Source organism: Haplochromis burtoni, unplaced genomic scaffold (assembly GCF_018398535.1).
Source record: "Haplochromis burtoni strain Fernald_Lab_line unplaced genomic scaffold, NCSU_Asbu1 Contig_15, whole genome shotgun sequence".
In the NCBI taxonomy this organism is placed as follows: domain Eukaryota; kingdom Metazoa; phylum Chordata; class Actinopteri; order Cichliformes; family Cichlidae; genus Haplochromis; species Haplochromis burtoni.
The window spans coordinates 2,010,307-2,028,021 of record NW_024582376.1 but is presented as its reverse complement, the minus strand read 5'-3'; the positions used below and the strand labels follow the sequence as shown (position 1 = coordinate 2,028,021).

The window sequence follows — 17,715 nt, the reverse complement described above, 5'->3', positions numbered from 1 at the left end:
TGACAAAACAAGCAGTTTCTAAAACAAAAAAAGTACCAAAGCAACAGTTAATCGAAGGCCATAACAGACTGAATTCCAAATGAAGAAGCTCTGCGGCATGTTTTTTTTTTTTTCTTTCTTTTCCCCCCCAAACTGCTGCTGACCAACAAACCCGGGTGAGGAGGACACCCCGACTCGTCCTCACCCAGTTACAGAAATCCCCCAACAGACTCTTTAACCTGGTCCCATCTGTGCTTTTTTCGCCTGTACCAACCGTGACCCTCAAAGCTGCGATCATTTTCACATACTATATATGCACGTACTGTATATATTACACACATTTAATATATATTTACTCATATATTAAATTTTCATATAGACATACATTTTAGTTTTCTTTGTGAGGTGTTGGTTACATTTTCAGCAAGAGGCTTCAAAATGAAAGGATAAGAATCCATCTCTCCGACATTCCTACAGAAGCCTTGCAATTATACGGCGTTCCATTATTTGTCGTTGCTCCGCACGGGATGAGTCCTGCAGAGATGTTGTTGAAAACTAAGAGGCCGGCTGCAGCAGTTCAAAGAAGGCCAGACACTGTGAAAGCGTGTGGAGTGCAGGGCGAGAGTCCCGAGACACTGCGAGCTTGCTGGAGTAACAGCCAGTTAAAAATCCACAGGGGCGTAGGGTGTCAGCCAGCACTGGAGCTAGTACTGCAGGCAGTGGCTTTGGGTTTCGGGCTGGTCTATGCCAGCCTAAACCAAACCAGGCTGGGCCAAGCTAGGCAAAAGAGAGCAAACAGGAGAGAGGCGGGAGGATGTGCTATGTGAGAATGTGCGCGGTAGAGGGAATGGAGACAAATTCGCGCAGGATGTTCTTGGCCATCTCGATATTGTTCTGTGCAATCATCAGTGCTTTCTGGATGTCGTGCTGAGTGTATCCCTGACTCATTAGGTGCTCGATCTCGCTACTGATTTGTGGGTTGGCTTCTCCTCCTGTTGCCCCGCCGCCGAGCGGAGTGGGGGGGACTGGGCTGGCCCGGCGCTCGGAATTGATTCGTCTGGGAAGGGGCTTTGGAGGTCTCTCTGGTGCCTCCATTGGATCTGGGAAGGCTGAGGAAATGGGAAGAGTGAAATCAAAGGGTCTGGCTTTGGTGGAATGACAACCAACATAAACTAGTTTTAAACATAACAGCCAGTGTGGGTCAAAGACAGAAAATAAAACTACTGGAAATAATGTGAAAATAATGTGGAAAAAAGGATCTTGATCACTGAGGTAAGCTATGAACTTTTTATCTTAACACACATTTGATGTCCTTTCCAGTGTAGTGGCTTTCAATAAACCAGTCATAAGCTCGAATCTCAGAGTTAATCAGACTGTGTGAGCACTCATTGATCCTTAGACATGAAGACTGAAGATGGGAACAATCAGACACTGCAATCATCCTCCAGCAGTAAATGTCAAGTCACAACAGAGGCCAGGACGTAATGAACACAGTCTCATCAGCAACCACCTGAACACTTAAACTCAGAGGTGGTGCTTCTAACATGGAGTCTCTCCTAAGTCATCTAAAACACTGCTCCCTTTATCTACTCTCTGCTTTAACTTCTTTCTTCACACCGTGTTGTGTCTGCTGAGGCAAGTACTGCTGTGTTAGCTCCTCGCAGTCTTTGGAGGAAGACGTCTGTGTGGTCACTACGGGTTTCTGATGACACAGCAGGTCATCCCACATCAGGTTGTTTCCACCATTCTGAGGACATCGCTTTGGATTTTTAAAAAAAACAAACTATTTTAAGGTCACTAATGTAACGAAACAGCTCTCTGTAATTACTGGTCTTTACTTTTCTTTGAATCTGCACGCACCCACAAATGCAGATGATGTGCAGTAAAAGAAATCAATCCATGACAATCAAAGTCCAGAGCTGAGTCTAATATTAACTCCAGAGAGCTTCTGGAAAATCTGCATTATGTTTGGCCCCAGACCAGGAAGCAAAATGCTTTAGCTGACTTTTCAGGCTGTGATCTGGTCAAAGAACTTTTGGACGTCGAGTTATTGATTCATCAGCAGTTTTTGCTGATTTTGAGCCAGAAAGGACGTGAAGGCTGTAGTTATAAAATTGCTATATACAAGTGATTTTAAGAGACAGGCAGTTTCCCTGCAGCTGCTGTCCCAGACGTAAAAAACTTTTAAAACATTTAAAATGTCAAAGCACTTAGTAGAAGTCCATATTTAAGCAGGATAAGCTGAATAACAGATGAAATGCAAGTAGAAATACAACATTAAAATCAGCTGTGGCAAGCATGTGTATGCTTATTGATAAAGAACCGAAATCATAGTAAAGAGAAAAAAAACAAAAACAAAAAAACACTTTTTTTAATCAATAAACTGTTAAACTTACACGCTGTCGCTCCAGCATCCGCATCTAGAGAAAGACGATTGAAAGCTGCTGCAGCGCATAATGAGGAGGATGAAGAAGATGAAGACAAAGACCCCCCCATTTCTGAAAGGGTCCGTCGGGCGGGAGGCAAAGGCAGTCGGGGTTTTGGGAAGTCGTAGCCGTTCTCCTCCTCTTCCCCGTCGTCAGCCTCATGGTCTCTGGGACCGTTACTCACTGGTTGAGGGGGCAAATCTGAATAGTCTGAAAGGAAATCAGAATATGACATCAAACAGAGAGATTAAAAGTTTAATACATGCTTGAGACCTTAACCTGTTTAATTTCATCTGGTTAACATTGTCTAAAACAGTTTCAGATAACTCACAAGTGCAGTGAGAAGTATAAGTCACATTTATGTCAATACAGAGGTGTTTTTTCCCAGGATGTGCAGTGGTCGTTTTAGCAAATAAATAAAACTTCAGAAAATCCAGATGAGGCTTGTCTGATTAAAACGTAAGATTTTTGCATATTCAAAGTATTACGTGAAAGTGAATTGCCCTGAACACTGCACACGGCCCCGCCCCACAAAGCCCAGCTGAGATTAGTGGGTCACAAATACCTGAATCTCTCGCTTGTTGTGACCTGGGCTGGGCGTTGAACATGGCTTCATACATTTGGAGTGAATGAGGTACATCGTCCAGAATCAGCCTGCAAGGCCAAAAGCAAAAATAAATCAATAGTGACAGTTTATTTTTCTTATGTGCTGCAAGAGCGTAATAGAAAGGCCTGAGTACCGTGTGTTCAGTGCAGAGGCCTGGGTCTGTGTCGGGACTGCTGACACGGGCTGCGGGGGTCTTGGGATTGGTGGGGTCTCCCCCATGAGTGGAGTCGGGATGGGGGGCAGAACGGGCCGAGAAGAGGGGATCATGTACTCATCATCACTGTCATGTCCTTCATCTCCTCCTGCTGGCCTGGCTGTAGCTGGGGACGCTCTGCAGTCAGATCCAAGAATATTATTTATTAAGCACCATTTATATTATGTAAAATGATCCTTAAAAAAGGTACCGAGTATAAATCAACTTCAAACAAGGTAATTTGTACAGCTTTGTGGATTGCAAGTAAGCAAAGAGCATGTCAATGATTCAGGAAAGACAAGATCCACTCCACTGAGATGCTTTCAGCAGCACTGAAACGTACCTGTTTGCCAGTGCATAAATGGCGTTGGCTGAGACAGAAGGTTTGACTCTGGGGTTGTCGTAATCTTGACCAACTCCCGTGGAAAAATTCTGAAAAGGAAACAAAAGATGGCATCTTAGAAACACTAAAGACAAATATTTTTGTAGTTAAAACTAAGAATCATAAATAAATTAAACACATTAAAGGCAGCTCTTAGGATTTAGACCTGCACAGACATGCCAGTAGTAAAGTAGAAGACTATGTATCAGAATACAGTGGAACCAAAGACTTTAAACTCTCAAAAAGACTAGGCCTGCTCGTCCAAAAAGTAAAAAGCCAACCTTAATGTCATTGTCACTGTTTTTGTGACAGATAACATAATTTACTGGAATCCATATAAACAGTATTCTCAATAATTTCAGTTTTGTTTGGAAAGTTCGTAATAACTTTAGTGATATGTGTGCCAGCAAATGAATCAAAGGGCAGTTGAATGTGCTGTGTTTTGTGGTTGCTCTGACCAGCTGGTGGTCCAGACTGAGGGAGCTGTTGTTCTGGGAGTCTGAGCGAGCGTCCATGGCGGAGGGCAGTGCCAAGGGGAGGGAGTGCCTGTTGGAGAGTTCCCTGACACCTGCTCGGAGGTCCCCGCCCAGACAGGGGAACTGGGTGGACGAAGAGGATACCGAAGAGGATGACGAAGAGGAGGTGGGAGCCTTGGGAACCGGCCTGGAGGTCCAGTCAGACAGGGGTCGGTTTGGGGGTGTAGGAGGGAGTTTATCGCGAGGGGGCTCCCCGGGTGTGCTGGGCAAGGGCCGCCTCTGAAGCCGTCCATCAGGGGCTGCCCCGGCTGTGTGGGGACGGTCTGGAGGAGGGGGAGGGGGGAGATCACGCAGTGCTGGGGGAAGGGGAAGAGGCTTGTCTTTGTGATGAGATGGTGCCTGGAGGGAAAAACCAAGGAGGAGGGATCTCAATTAGACTACATGCGATATTAATGTGAAACCAAAGAAAGCTCTGTGCTGTTATCTTCAGTGCTGGAAGTAATCCATTTAGCAAGAAAGACACTGTTTATGCATTAGTCATCATTTCCAACAATACACGCAACTTAGATGAACAACACCAAGCAAAGATGCTGTTTATCATGTGCAGAATAATCAAGCTTTTCATCTGCAGTTTCATTTTATCTACATTTAAAAGATAATAAAAATGTGGAAATATGGCAGTTTCCCAGAGAAGGAAATCTGAACATAAAATGCCCTGATGATTGTGACCGCCATTTTTAAATTCCTTACCTGTATGAAGGAGCATTACGCGTAGGTTCTTCCGAGCGCATTGCTAGTCTATTTTTTTCCAATCTTAGGCTTTTCCCCCTCCCCCTTCCTACCTGCTCTGACTCTGAACCCACTACAAAAGTTGAGTAGATTAGGATTAGGCACCCACTAAGGCATGACACACTCTACTGTACATAGACTGGACATCAATATTAGACTTGTAAGTTTTTACAATCCCTTCTTGTGTACATTTAGTTACCTTACTGCTGACTCCAGGGCTGGAGGCACCAGGGGGGTTGGGAGGTCTGTGCGGTAATAGGTCTAGTCTGGGAGGCACCGGGGGAAGAGAGGACTGAGGAGTCCCAGACATAGGTGATGGGGGACGCTCCACCTGGATGACGCACAAAAGAGCCAAACACAGATTTCATCTGATCAGCATTATTCAAACACAATCAGACGGAGTCCAAATGCCACTTCTCATTTTGCAAATATCACAAATCTCCTCTCATATCTCTGCAATAACATCAGGCCAACTGAAAACTCTCATAACCTTATAAGGTTACTTTACAGCACTGTTCAATATTAGAGCTTTATTTTTTCTGCAGTTCCTCAAACGTATCTTGTTTCAACACAGATGAAACAAAGAAGTACGCACAAGAAATGAGTAAATATAGAGTAAATGGTCAAAGAGGTCAGGCCAGCAATCAAAGCCAAAGAAATTCCCGGGACCACATCAAAGTGTGTATGATCTCAGGTATTCGCCTGCTCTATAAACAGATTAATGCACACAGAGTTTCTCAGAGGTACATAAAAGATGTAAGACAGGAGAATGCCCCACATATCAAATACAAAGAGGCACAAAAAACTGCTACCTTGGTGCCATGAAAGATGGAGATGAAAGACTTTAGATAGGAGATGTGAGCTTGAAGCTCACAAGAAGTGAAAAGGCCAGGGCAGGGAGCGTTTCATCTGCACAGGGTCTCTCAGAAAAGCAGGAGATAAGAGGACAGCAGGAACCTGTGAGGTGCACTCTGGGTGTTAAGTGCCTCAACGTTTTATGAATAGAAAAAGACCAGAATAGCTCACCCAGTGCCACGACTGGAAACTTTGAGTGAAGTAACTTTTTTTTTAGTCAAGTCCGACTCCTGTCGCCGTCTTACCTTTGTGCAGGCAAGTTTGCTCATTATTAGATGAGGGTCTTCAAGTCTGTCATCATCATCGTCGTCGTAGCTGGGTGAGGGTGCACCCTCAGCCCCAAATGTGCTCTTGGAAGACCCTCCGCTGTTGTCCTTTGGGTCAAAAGGATCCACAACTATCGGCTCCGTACCCTTAATCTCACAGCGACAAAAGGGACATCCTGTTCCCTGACCTTCTGACTCCTGCAACACAGGCCAAAAGGCAGATGGTTAGAGCATGCAGAGATGAGAAAAGGGTTTTTTTCTTTTTGTGTCTCACATGTCTGAATAAAAGAGCACTTCAACAGACAGTTCACTTCTCAACAGGTTTGAGTTATGACACATGAACAACCCACACAAACCCCCTTGCATACACCCACTCTTGTACCTGCCAGGCAGTGAGACAGGAAGTGCACATGAGATGACCACAGGGCTCAATCTTCACATCCTTGTCGTTCTCGGCACAGATCTTACAAAGCTGGAAAGTGGAGCCCATCTCACAGTACAGCTCGTATTGTTCCTGCGGGGAGAAAAAAAAAAAAAAACATGACAAGACGGTAACATCACACAGGAACAACAGCACCTGAGATCCTTTTGAAAGAAAAAAAAAAGGAGAAGAGAAAAAAAAAAAAGCCTGGAAGGATCTAGAGCAATAGGTAGTTGTGGGGGTGTAGTTTGAGTTTCAGTCCAGTGGCTGCAAAATGAGTCTGTTCATTGTACTTACAAAATTCTGAGAACATGTATGAGTCTGAAAAGATCTTCTACAGTATTTAAAACAAAGTTATGAATAAAGATGTTGATAATACTCAAAATTCTTTAGGACTCCCACTGGATGCACTGCTGTAAGAGTGTGATCAGTACTGGATCCCATCTATTGGAACCAATCTTATTAACAGATGTATAAATTGTTTAAATCCTTTGTTTAGTCATCCAAACGTAACAAACCATTTTAACACTGCAATAAAATAAAAAGCACACGAAAAAACACAGGGTTTTCAAGGGTCTTAGAAGAAGGCTGCTCTGACCTGGGTGACTTTGATATGGTCTTGAGGCGAAGGCTCGCACAGTCCTGTCAGGTCAGGATTTTGAGTCCGGCCATCAGGGAATAAATAGCTGCAGATGTAGAGACACAACAAATTAGTAAATCCATATATAGTATCCCTGGGTATTTTGGCAGGTATGTTAATTTAGAAGTAATGATCATTATTAGTTACTGCAATTATGTGGCATGTATACCTAACAGGCTGCAGTAATGAAAACATCTGTTCAGTCCATTCATTCGCTACGAGTTTGTGCATGTACAATACGTGAGTGTTTTCTAAATGAGTCAGACTCTGTAATTACCATTTGATAAATGTTTCGAAGATAGAGGCGATACGGTTTATAAGCTTTGAAAAGTTTTCAAGATTTCCCACTTGAAATCACCATTTGATTACATGGTGGAACGGACCAACTATAGCCGTTATTAAACAAAGGAATCAGCGCTGGCTTAAAAAGATGAGTTTTACGCCAGTCAGCTAAATCAACAACTCTATTGTGGTTAGAACACTGGAATGATGGGAACATGTAAAATGATATGTCTGAATTGGCTTAGAGCAAATCTCACACACAAAACTGTGCAAGCTTTGTAGGAAGAAAGGACAGAACAGGAGAACGAGAGAAAAAGAGGCGCTCTGCAAGTAAAAATTACATCGAATCAAGGGAATCAAGACTGAACCAGTGACAAAGACAAAAAACAGAAGCTCAGAGCTCTGGATGGAAAGCTGCAAGAAAATGACATGATTTTAAGTGAGGCTCACAAAATGCCAGTTGACTTACAATCCTTCCCTGAAACCATCAATGAGAGCCTGGAAGAGGGGTTTATTATGGGGAATGGTCTGGAGTATATTTCCATCTGCAGTCACGTAGCCAATAGCCCACTGACCTAGTCTTGTGCAGCTCAGTCGGAAGATGTAACTGAGAAGAGAGGAAAATTTTAAATAAGAAGAGCTTGAATGGTGTTAAATGGTCAGATTTAACTCTGAAAAAAGTAATAAAATACAATGAGATGAAATGTAGTAAAAGGGCAGCAGTGTCTGCAAAATGTGCACAAGAAATACCTTCCAAGTAAGCACAATCCAAATGAAAATATGCAGGCTGCATAATAAACATGCATAACAGAATGTGGCAAAATCAGCTACTTTTTTCTAATTTGCATTTTCATTACAATACTGAACACATATATACATAAATATATACTAGATCATGGCATACACATCACAGATACACACATTACATTCAGTGTATATAACACATTATAGAAACATTAAAGCAGCTGCGTTTACACCATTGCCGTAGTTACCATTCAACGATGCTAAAGAAGACAACTGGGACAGAACTGAGTGTAGGGATGACAGAGACACAAAACCCATCACTGCTTATCAAAATAAAAGATCAATAACTAACATCAACTGCAACTGGACTAATACTGGTTCATAAGAATGACACTGTTGTGGAAGTGGAGGTGAATGCACAGCATGTTAGATCAGATAAAAATAGCCGTTTGTGCCGTGGGATGGACAGTGGAAAGGCAAGAACAAAACTGAAGAGATAAGAGATGGACCACTCCCCCCCAATATGCACTTCTCTAGTTAACTGCACAAGCTGACCAATTTGTATAGAGAAATGAAAGAAAAGAGGAAGGAATAAATAGTCTTGCCAATTTTTAAGCCTAAGTGTTGGTCACAGCCTCGATGTTTAGCACAGAACTGTTGTACCCATAGTACCAACATCCTTCTCTTGATGGGGCACAGTAATTTAGAGCGTCAAAAACGCTGCACTCACATCAACCAGTAACTACTGCTCCAATGTCAACGTGGCCCTACACGGGCCAGGCCTGAAAAGTGACATCAGCTTTCAGCGTACAATCAGGCCATTGATGCAAGGTACCAGTGCCATGCTGCCCTGGGTTCCTCACACACAAACTAAAACACATGAACACACAAACTTTTGCATTAATTGTGAGTGAATCTGGCATTAAGGTTAAAACTGTGCCCTCTCTGTCCTCTACCAGGGACAAAAATAGGACCTGGGTGCAACTATCCAGTTGCCAGAGTGATGATTTGATGTGTGAGACGTGTGTCTAATAATGTACAGAATCATGTTGCTCAGTGCTAAAATATATGTTGATAGAAAACTAAACTGTAAAAATACATGCAATGAAAGGTCACCGTAATGGTAGAAACATTTTGGGTATGAACTGCATTTACAAATGGGCAGTTATGCTTTATGTATTCACTGCACTGCACAGTGCAGTGCAGTGAATATGTGTTCTGTGTAGGGCTGCATGAATAGCAAAACAAGGCTTTTTGTTTTGGCCCCGTGTTGCATATTCTGCTTTTGCACCCAGCACAACGCCATTTTTCACCAAATATGTAAGAAAATGTGCAATATGTCCAAGTAATCTATAGATTACAACAGACTGTAAAGTTACCAAGCAACTACAAGGTGGTACGGGTAAAAAGAAATGGTGATGCTCGATTAAGTTCCTATACAATTATCTATCTATGTCTGATACAGCTAATGCTTTATGAACCATGTTAGACATTCAGTGTTGATGAATATTTCACGAAGTCTGGTGTGGATGTCTGGTATCATGATATCTCACCTGCCAGGCTTGTGAATGAACTTTTGAAGCCGAGCTTTGACCTCATCGTAGGTGAGGAAGGCCATGTACCCCGGGTGAGTAACTGCCAAGCTGTTCCAGTTCCGCAGCAGGGATGACCAAGGCTACACACACATACACACAGAGAAAGTGAGTCATCTGATGTGTGAATGTACATGGCAGTAACATAATGAGCACAGCAAGAGTGAAATATATTGCATCACTGGTGATATTCAAGGTTTAAACAACTGTTCGGCAAACCTCATTGTGATGTACAATGACTGGGATCAATCTGCGCAAAAAGGTATTTTAAGCAAAGCAACTCATTTGGCACCACCTGGATCACAGAATGAAGACTTCTAGACTTTAGTAGACTGCTTTCCATAATGTACATTCAAAAAAAAAAAAGAGAGAGAAAAAAGCCTGGTTTATAGGAGCTCATGTTTCTTTCTTTAAAGGCAACTTGACCCACATCCAGAAATGCTCACAATAACTAGTAAAAATTTAACATGAAGAAGAACAGGGAGAAAAACAAAAATCATGCTACTCCACAGCACACTCACTGAATGCATGCTGTGGTGAGTAGGTGGTTCTGCAATTGCTATCGTTAGTCTGTCTGATGTGTGAAAGGAAGCAGAATTAACACATATGACACTTAACGTGAGCTGCAAAATTGAGGAGATGCAAACATGTTAATGAGACCCATCCAGTCCTCTTTCAGCATCACAATAGTTGCCCAAATGAAAACCTAACACTGCCAGTTTCCTAGTCCAGCTCCAGCTCCAGCTCCACCCTCAATCTAACCTTAATCACAGAGAGGGGGAGCTGGACGTGGTCCAGCGCCGCCCATTTGGCTCTGCAGTAAGCAGCACTTAACACAGGAAGTGACAAGTCAAAACTGTCTCCTCTGGACTCTTTTCTGGAATATATTTTATCACATGTCTGTTGTAGGCTTTAGTATTTTTTTTCTCCTAACAGACTGCACTAAATAAGTGCAATAAAGTCTGATGAGTAAGGTTATATCCAGCAACTGTACAATTACTTTTCAGGTACATCTTAACGACATTTGAAGGGCAACTCATCCTAAACCACTCCGTTTTCACCTAACTGCACTAAGAATGCATGTTTTCTTATGTGCCTATTTATAATCAAATCATAATTCAGCCTAAAGATATTGCATGAAGAGAGATGAGATATCTGAGAGGGCTTTTAAAGCAATATAAAAAAATAAATAAATAAAAATAACAGTCTGCTGCATATCAAGGACAGAGCTTAAAATGGCCACAGGCTCACTTCCTCTTCTGCGTTTGAGGACATTTAGAGGAGGACGTTTTTGTAAGAGGGAGTGCCATAGGAAATGTCTGTAATCTGTTTAGGCTTCATTAAGCCTGTCAGTAACATACACATAAGTAGGGGTGATGTCACTGAGGACTAAACATTAGCTGTTGCATACAAGAAATTGTGGTTCACTTGAGAGATCAGTGGTTCTCATTCGATACAGTTTTAATTGCAATACTGATGCAAAGAACTTGTATTACAAAATACAGATAAGCCCTGAAGAAGGTAGATAAATGCAGCCTTTGTGCTCCCCTTCCCAATATCCTTTGCTTTTTCTTTTTTTTTTTTTAAATCTGTCCTCATTCTATACTTAGAGAAATTTGCAGCACTTGCACACCAGAAGTATATGACAAAATGGCACAGAAACAAATGCGCTGCTTCATGATTGTGAAATATAAATTGTGGGTTGTATTTAGCCCTTTACCTCTGACACAGGATGCAAGTAGACAACCAGTAATATGAGCTATAAAACACAGTTAATTTAGGGGATAGCAAAATAAAATAGTTTAATTTCTTAACCTCTCAAAGATTTCATGTCAAAGAAATTCTACTTCTACTATTCTACTTTCAACCTTGCTACTTATTACTTTTCTGGAAGTAATAAAATACCTCAGGGAAGCACATTTAATGACTCTTTGAGAAAGATCGCAGTGTCGCTCTCTAGCACAGACAGACTTATCTAGGCCACATGATGCAACAACAGATGCCTATTAAAGAGTGCAAAATAATTCCCGAACATATCCTTGTGTACTGGCTGGGCAGAGAAGGAGGAAACTTTCATTGTCAGTGCTGTCTGATGGTGTATATACGTCAACAGACATCCTGCTAATAAGTTGATAGAGTTAGCTGGAAAAAAAGATGCGGCTGATTAGTTTAAGTTCATTATGTTCTGCTTAAATGAAATCCGTTTCCTAGACCAAGGCTAACAAACCCCTAGGAATTACTCTCCATCTTGGTCTTCTCTGTCTCTCTCTTCCTTTGCACATTTCTGCTTTCATTAGCTCAGGAGACCACTATAAAACAAAGAGAAAGATGCAGTGTGCATCTGTGTGATATCTACCTGAAATAGCCTGGTGAATATGTCAAACTCAAAGACGGAGATGTAGTCATTGCAGGTTAGATCTATGGTGGACTTTAGGGCCATAGCCTCCAGCCCAGAGCTGATGGGATGAAACTCATGGAGAGACTGACGGAATACCTTCCAAGGCACAATGGTTCTGTAACACACAAAAACACACATTGGATGATGACATCCCCTCAAAAAAAGTGTAATAACGCATCAAGAATTCAAAGCTCATAAATAATGATTCTTAAATGTAGGCTACCAGCATGCTGTCTTGCACAATGAAGGTAAAGGTGCAATAAGAGTTTTGGTTTTAACTTGTGAAATGCTACATGCATTTCACAAGAGCATTTTACAGGTTATGGTTGGTATGTCTGTATCTAACACGCAACACATACCTCGAAATGCAGCCATGAATAGCCTGTGTGTAAAACCTACAGTGATTAACATCTGATAAAGAGGAAATGCTATTATATTCAAGTCATCTTTGTACTGGACATAAATATAAACCTGATGTGAACTGAATTTCAGTCCTTTGACCAACATTTTCAATATACTCAACTTTGCAATATTTATGAATCCCTTTTCTTTTAGGGAATAATTACGCATACACACTAACGATTGTTCCCTAGGATGATTACATCCCCTTGGTATCTGACTTGTCTGTGTATATAGTGACTGATTAACCAAAATGTGCGCACAGAACATTAGTTGTGTCCATAGTTGCATGTGAATAAACCACAAAAAGACATTAGTGTTCTTTAGTCACTGGACCAACATTTGTCCCAGGGAAGATATTCATTGTCTGATTTCTGTGAAAGAAGGCAAAACCTTCTCCTCTCAGATGTTCCACAGAGTCATGTGAGAGGGGGGAAAGAAAAAAAAAAAGAAAGACCTTTTTCCTCAGCAATCCTGTGAAAAGCGGAAAATACCCCATGATTGAACAACTTGTAGAACCACCTTTAGCACCAATAATTGGAAGTAATCTTATTTTTTTCTCTCACATTGCTGCAGAGGAATTGGCCTGCTCTTCTTTCCGTCGCCTCAGCACACTGAGGTTTGTGGGTATTTATGAATTCACAGCTCTCTTAAGGTCCCACCACAGCATTTCAATCAACCTGATGTCTTGAATTTGACTGGGCCATTACAACACCTTGATTTGCTGCTGTGCTTGTTGTGATCATTACCCTGCTGCGCAACCTCACATATGATTCTAGAATACTTTGATACACAAATGAGTTCGTGGTGAGCTCGGTAACTACAAGGCATCCGGGTCCTGTAGCTGCAAAATAAGCCCAAATTATTGTCCCTCCATCATCGTGCTTGACAGCCGGACTATAGAGTCTGAGATAGAGCTCTGTAGTCGTTTGAGTTTGTTTTCTCCTGAATTTGCTGGGATGTCCACTGATGTACTGATGAGATTGTGGCATTTTGTTAACACAAATCTGAACCATCCAGACCAGCAAATAGCTGAAACCTTTGCTTTTGTAGAGCTGATCAAAGTTGCTGATAATCAATAAATCTAGTTCATTTGAATGGCTGCTATTTATCCTCTCAACTCCTGTGGAAAGGAGCACTTAGTTTTTCACAGAACTACAGATTCTCTTTTCACATCACCATATATCTTCTTACTGATTTGCACTATTGAAGTTCCTTTTTACAATTTAAAAGTGACTCTAAGTTTCCGGGAACCACTATGATAATACACACACAAATGTGCTTACTTATCCCCGAAGGCGCGTCTCCAAAACTCTGCAGCATCTGCCTTAGTGATGCGGAAGTTGTCACCCTGAAACAGACCATTGGGGAAGATGGCCTTCAGCTCAGCCAGCATGTGGCTGAAGATCAAAGACAGCTTGGTAAGATTCCTCCTGTGGAAGTCAGGAAAAGAGGGAAGACTGTCAGATTTAACATGTTAAACAGTGAATTGCTGTTAGATGTTCACCAGACCGTGCAAAGGCCACAAGAGAGAAATGCTGAGTAACATTAGTAACTTATTAGCATCACAGCATGATTTTATTCAGATTATACCGTGTGTATTATTTACCAAGGTTGGAATTTCCAGAAAACAAAATCTGTTTTTGAAATTCAAAAGTAAAAAAAAAAAAAAAAAAAACCCCACCAAATACACAACCTCAGTGTCAACTATAGTTTTAACGTGTCACACACAGTAGTTTACGGCAAATAAGCAGAAGTCAACTTAGTGTCACAAGCTATACACAGTGAGAAAATGTTTTCAGCTAACATGAGTGTATTCAAGTACAGTTTTACTTGTGGATAAAATACTGGCGAAAACACTGAAACAGAAATAGTAAATATTCAAATGCACATCAAACATGCAGTTTCCTGAGTCCACCAAAAATAATAACCTATTTAGCATTCTTGCTTGCTCAGCCATCTGTGTCAATGCAAAAAAGAAATGCAGTGATGTGCTGTGGATGACTGTCAAGTGTTCAAAAACAACCCAAAGCATATTACACACACACCCAAACATACAGTGTCACATGGAATGAGACTTTCTGTTCTTTTTTTTCCTCCAAATGGAGTTGAGGTGGCAATAGGATTCAGTGACTTACAAACTGTTAATTGGCTGATAAATAAGCCTACCCTTCCCCCCATGTCACTGCAAAATGTATATAACAAATACATCAGAATATACAATGGAAATGATGAGTCTGGTAAAACATGAAACCCTTATCGTTTCCCTTTGTGTATGACTTCTGACTACTTTTCATCCTATTTCATCTGTTTGTCAGCCTGTTATTCAATCTATGTTAGTGAAAAGGGGGGATACCATCATGGAACACAAATAAATTTGAGATTTGAATGCGAAGTGCAGGCTACCATAGAGATAACAGATTCTTGCTCCTCAAATCTGCCGAAACATGGATGGTAGTTAAAAGAACGGGCTTCCAGGTTTAAATAACAAATAAATAGCAAATCAGCTAAGGACATTCTTACTGAGAATGTCCTTAGCTGGTTCTATGATCTAGAAATAGCTTCAGGTTCTTGCATACATTTCACAAGTACATGCATGCATGCATCTTTAGAGTGAATACGATGTGAAGGTTAGGACATCGTAGTACATAGGTGTGACTTCAGTTGGTCAACAACAAAGGAGGAAATAACTGAAGAACATGAAGCCAAACAAGAAAATGACATAAAGATGAGAAAATACTTGACTGGGAAATAAGAGAATGAATTTGAACATTATCACCATGCCCGTGCACCACATCACAGCATTATAAGCGTTAAGCTGAGAAAGCGGTGATTTACGAGGCGGCACAGAAGGAGATTGTGCTTGGCTGTCGGGCAGGGTGAATTGACATGCACGAGAGAGACAGCAATGAAAGCGTGGCTACACTGCAGCTGCCCCACACTACAGCACACGCCCTATGAGTGGAAAAGCGGGGAGTGGAAAGAGTGAATGAGGAAGCAGGACAGTGACCAGAGATGGATGAATAAGATTAGTGTATATTGACATCCTGCCAAAATAGAGTAGTACTTGTTAAGAAGACCATTTACCACGGAGGGGTATACAAGAATCTGGGGGGAATGATGCAAGGCTTGCTCAAGTGTTTTACACTTACACCCTCGCGGTAGTAAATGATAACAGTAATCACTCTTGTAGTCCTGATGTCTAATCTTTTTAAATGCTCTGCCCACTTAAAATCTACAGCAAAGACTTGAAGCTAGATGCAATGACTGCTGTTGTCTTTGAAGTCCAGGCTAGCCTCTTCAGTGATGAAATGTGACAAATGAGACCAACTACTCCCAGCATTTCCCTTAGGAGCTCATGTAGCTCTATTTAAGAGCATCTTCCCTTTCCAGCATCATCTCAGGAAAGACAGATGTTTGTGACACTGTATTTCTGTGTGCTTTCTTCAACAGCTATCATCTCAGCAGGAGGTCGCCCTCAGTTACTTTGCTTCCTGGCTGTACTGGCCTGCTGAGCCTTAAAGCTGCTGCCTTATCCTTTGTTCTGTCAAGCTCTCTCTACTCTGTACTTAGATCTAAGTTACAACAGCCCCCTCCTGCTTTTCTTTTACGTACAACATAATCACATAAAGAGTCTTCACCTCTCTCAAGTTTGTGTGGAATTGCTCTCTCCTGACTCACAGCTTTCATTTCATTTTCATGAGGGTTACTTTGCCATCTTATTCATCTACTCATCCACTCCCTTCATCTCTGAACCTAAAACATTCATGGAGACTACTTAAGTGTTTGAGCTTATAAAACCATCTCTTCAAACCCACCATTTAATTTAAATTCTAATTCACCAAATGTAATAATACATTTGAATATAACCACTTGGGGTAGACACATTTATATAGGCACAATGAGCATTGAAATTTGGATCTTAACAGATTCAAAGTTTGAGGTGAATTTCATGTGCACTGAAGGGGAATAAACTGAAAAGTTTTTGTGGCCAACTTGTGAGACTGAGAAAAAGTAACAAATCCTACCAGGTTCAGCTAATCCTTAGATCACAGTGGGATAAGTTCAGACAGAAGGTAAAGCAAAAACATGCACTATGCATCAAGTCTTTGGGGGGGGGGGAAAAAAAGTGTCTTTTTTGGTTCAGTCTTACTTTCCAGTGTATGAATGTGTGTGTGAATGGGTGGATGACTGAATGTGTAAAGCGCTTTGGGGTCCTTAGGGACTAGTAAAGCGCTATACAAATGCAGGCCATTTACCATTTAACTCTTGTGAGAAATCTGGATGTCGAAGCTGACTGCTAAAGATGCTTTTGGCTTTAAAAATCAAGAAACTACCGTAATAAAACAGATCAACATGCAGAAGAAGCTGCTGAGGCAAGTTAATTAAGTTGCCTAAACTACAAAAGCACCAGAAGCTTCATACAGGAAGTGGAACTATGTAATTAGCTCAGTCAAAAATGGGACTGCGCTCTTACTTGCTGAGTTTGCGATGATGTTTGGTGCTGCTAGGCTTTAGATCGAGATCGATTTCAGTTAAAGCAACCTGCATTAGCAGTTTGCTATCCATCAATCTTGTGTTTTGTAAGTAAAAGGTACAGTGTGTAGTGATTCGATTTGTGTGACTCACAACTAGAGAAGGAGTCTGAAAGTTAACATTGGTCCTACTAGCATCACAGTTTCACAGCTGTCTATGGCACAATATTAGCATTGAAAATAAAACATTGTATATTTTTGTCTGTAATGTTGAGGAACCACTAAAATTAGCTGAGTGAATATTAATATTCAAAGCTAAGATACAAGTTAATTTAAACTATAAACTGATTTAGTATCTCTCAGCCCATCTCACCCTAAAACAGCATCTCTGTACTGTGTGTACACTTGGCAGTAGCCAATACTTCAATAGCCAGCTTTACAACAGTCACTACTATTTGAAGTGCTGTGCCAGCAGCGACGATGAAGAGTAAGTGTCCTACAATCATACAAAATAGCATGCTGATATAGACTGTCATATACTTCTATAGTGCTCTGTTTTTCCTGTAGTTACACTGTCATTCTTAACCACAGTCAAAGGCCAAACCTTTTTTTGAACACTAGGTTTTTGTCCTCCATCCCCCTCATACTATAGAGTGACCTCTGACCTTGCAGCTGGCTGCTCCCTTCCTGTTTCCTGCTGGTTGTGATAAAGTAGCACAGCTAGCCGGCCAGCAATGCATTACGCTACGTTAATTCACCTCAGCACAGCCAGCATGGGTCATCCTCACAGA

At 41.4% G+C, this 17,715-nt stretch overlaps 1 protein-coding gene across 3 annotated transcripts in view; it reads right to left on the bottom strand.

Annotated features, from left to right (window-relative positions):
* Positions 1-61: 61 nt before the first annotated feature.
* The window catches only part of cbl (Cbl proto-oncogene, E3 ubiquitin protein ligase), a 35,207-nt gene continuing 17,553 nt past the window's right edge, over positions 62-17,715 (bottom strand). For all 3 annotated transcript variants that reach the window (XM_005915855.3, XM_042218102.1, XM_042218103.1), the window contains 14 exons: positions 13,736-13,882; positions 12,009-12,165; positions 9,614-9,735; positions 7,786-7,923; positions 6,993-7,080; positions 6,356-6,487; positions 5,953-6,171; positions 5,052-5,183; positions 4,046-4,462; positions 3,549-3,637; positions 3,146-3,343; positions 2,971-3,059; positions 2,376-2,615; positions 62-1,088 (listed from right to left, as the gene is read on the bottom strand). In XM_005915855.3, the coding sequence (XP_005915917.1) occupies positions 799-1,088; positions 2,376-2,615; positions 2,971-3,059; positions 3,146-3,343; positions 3,549-3,637; positions 4,046-4,462; positions 5,052-5,183; positions 5,953-6,171; positions 6,356-6,487; positions 6,993-7,080; positions 7,786-7,923; positions 9,614-9,735; positions 12,009-12,165; positions 13,736-13,882 (2,458 nt within the window). In that variant the 3' untranslated portion in view covers positions 62-798. The remainder of the gene's footprint in view (positions 1,089-2,375; positions 2,616-2,970; positions 3,060-3,145; positions 3,344-3,548; positions 3,638-4,045; positions 4,463-5,051; positions 5,184-5,952; positions 6,172-6,355; positions 6,488-6,992; positions 7,081-7,785; positions 7,924-9,613; positions 9,736-12,008; positions 12,166-13,735; positions 13,883-17,715) is intronic.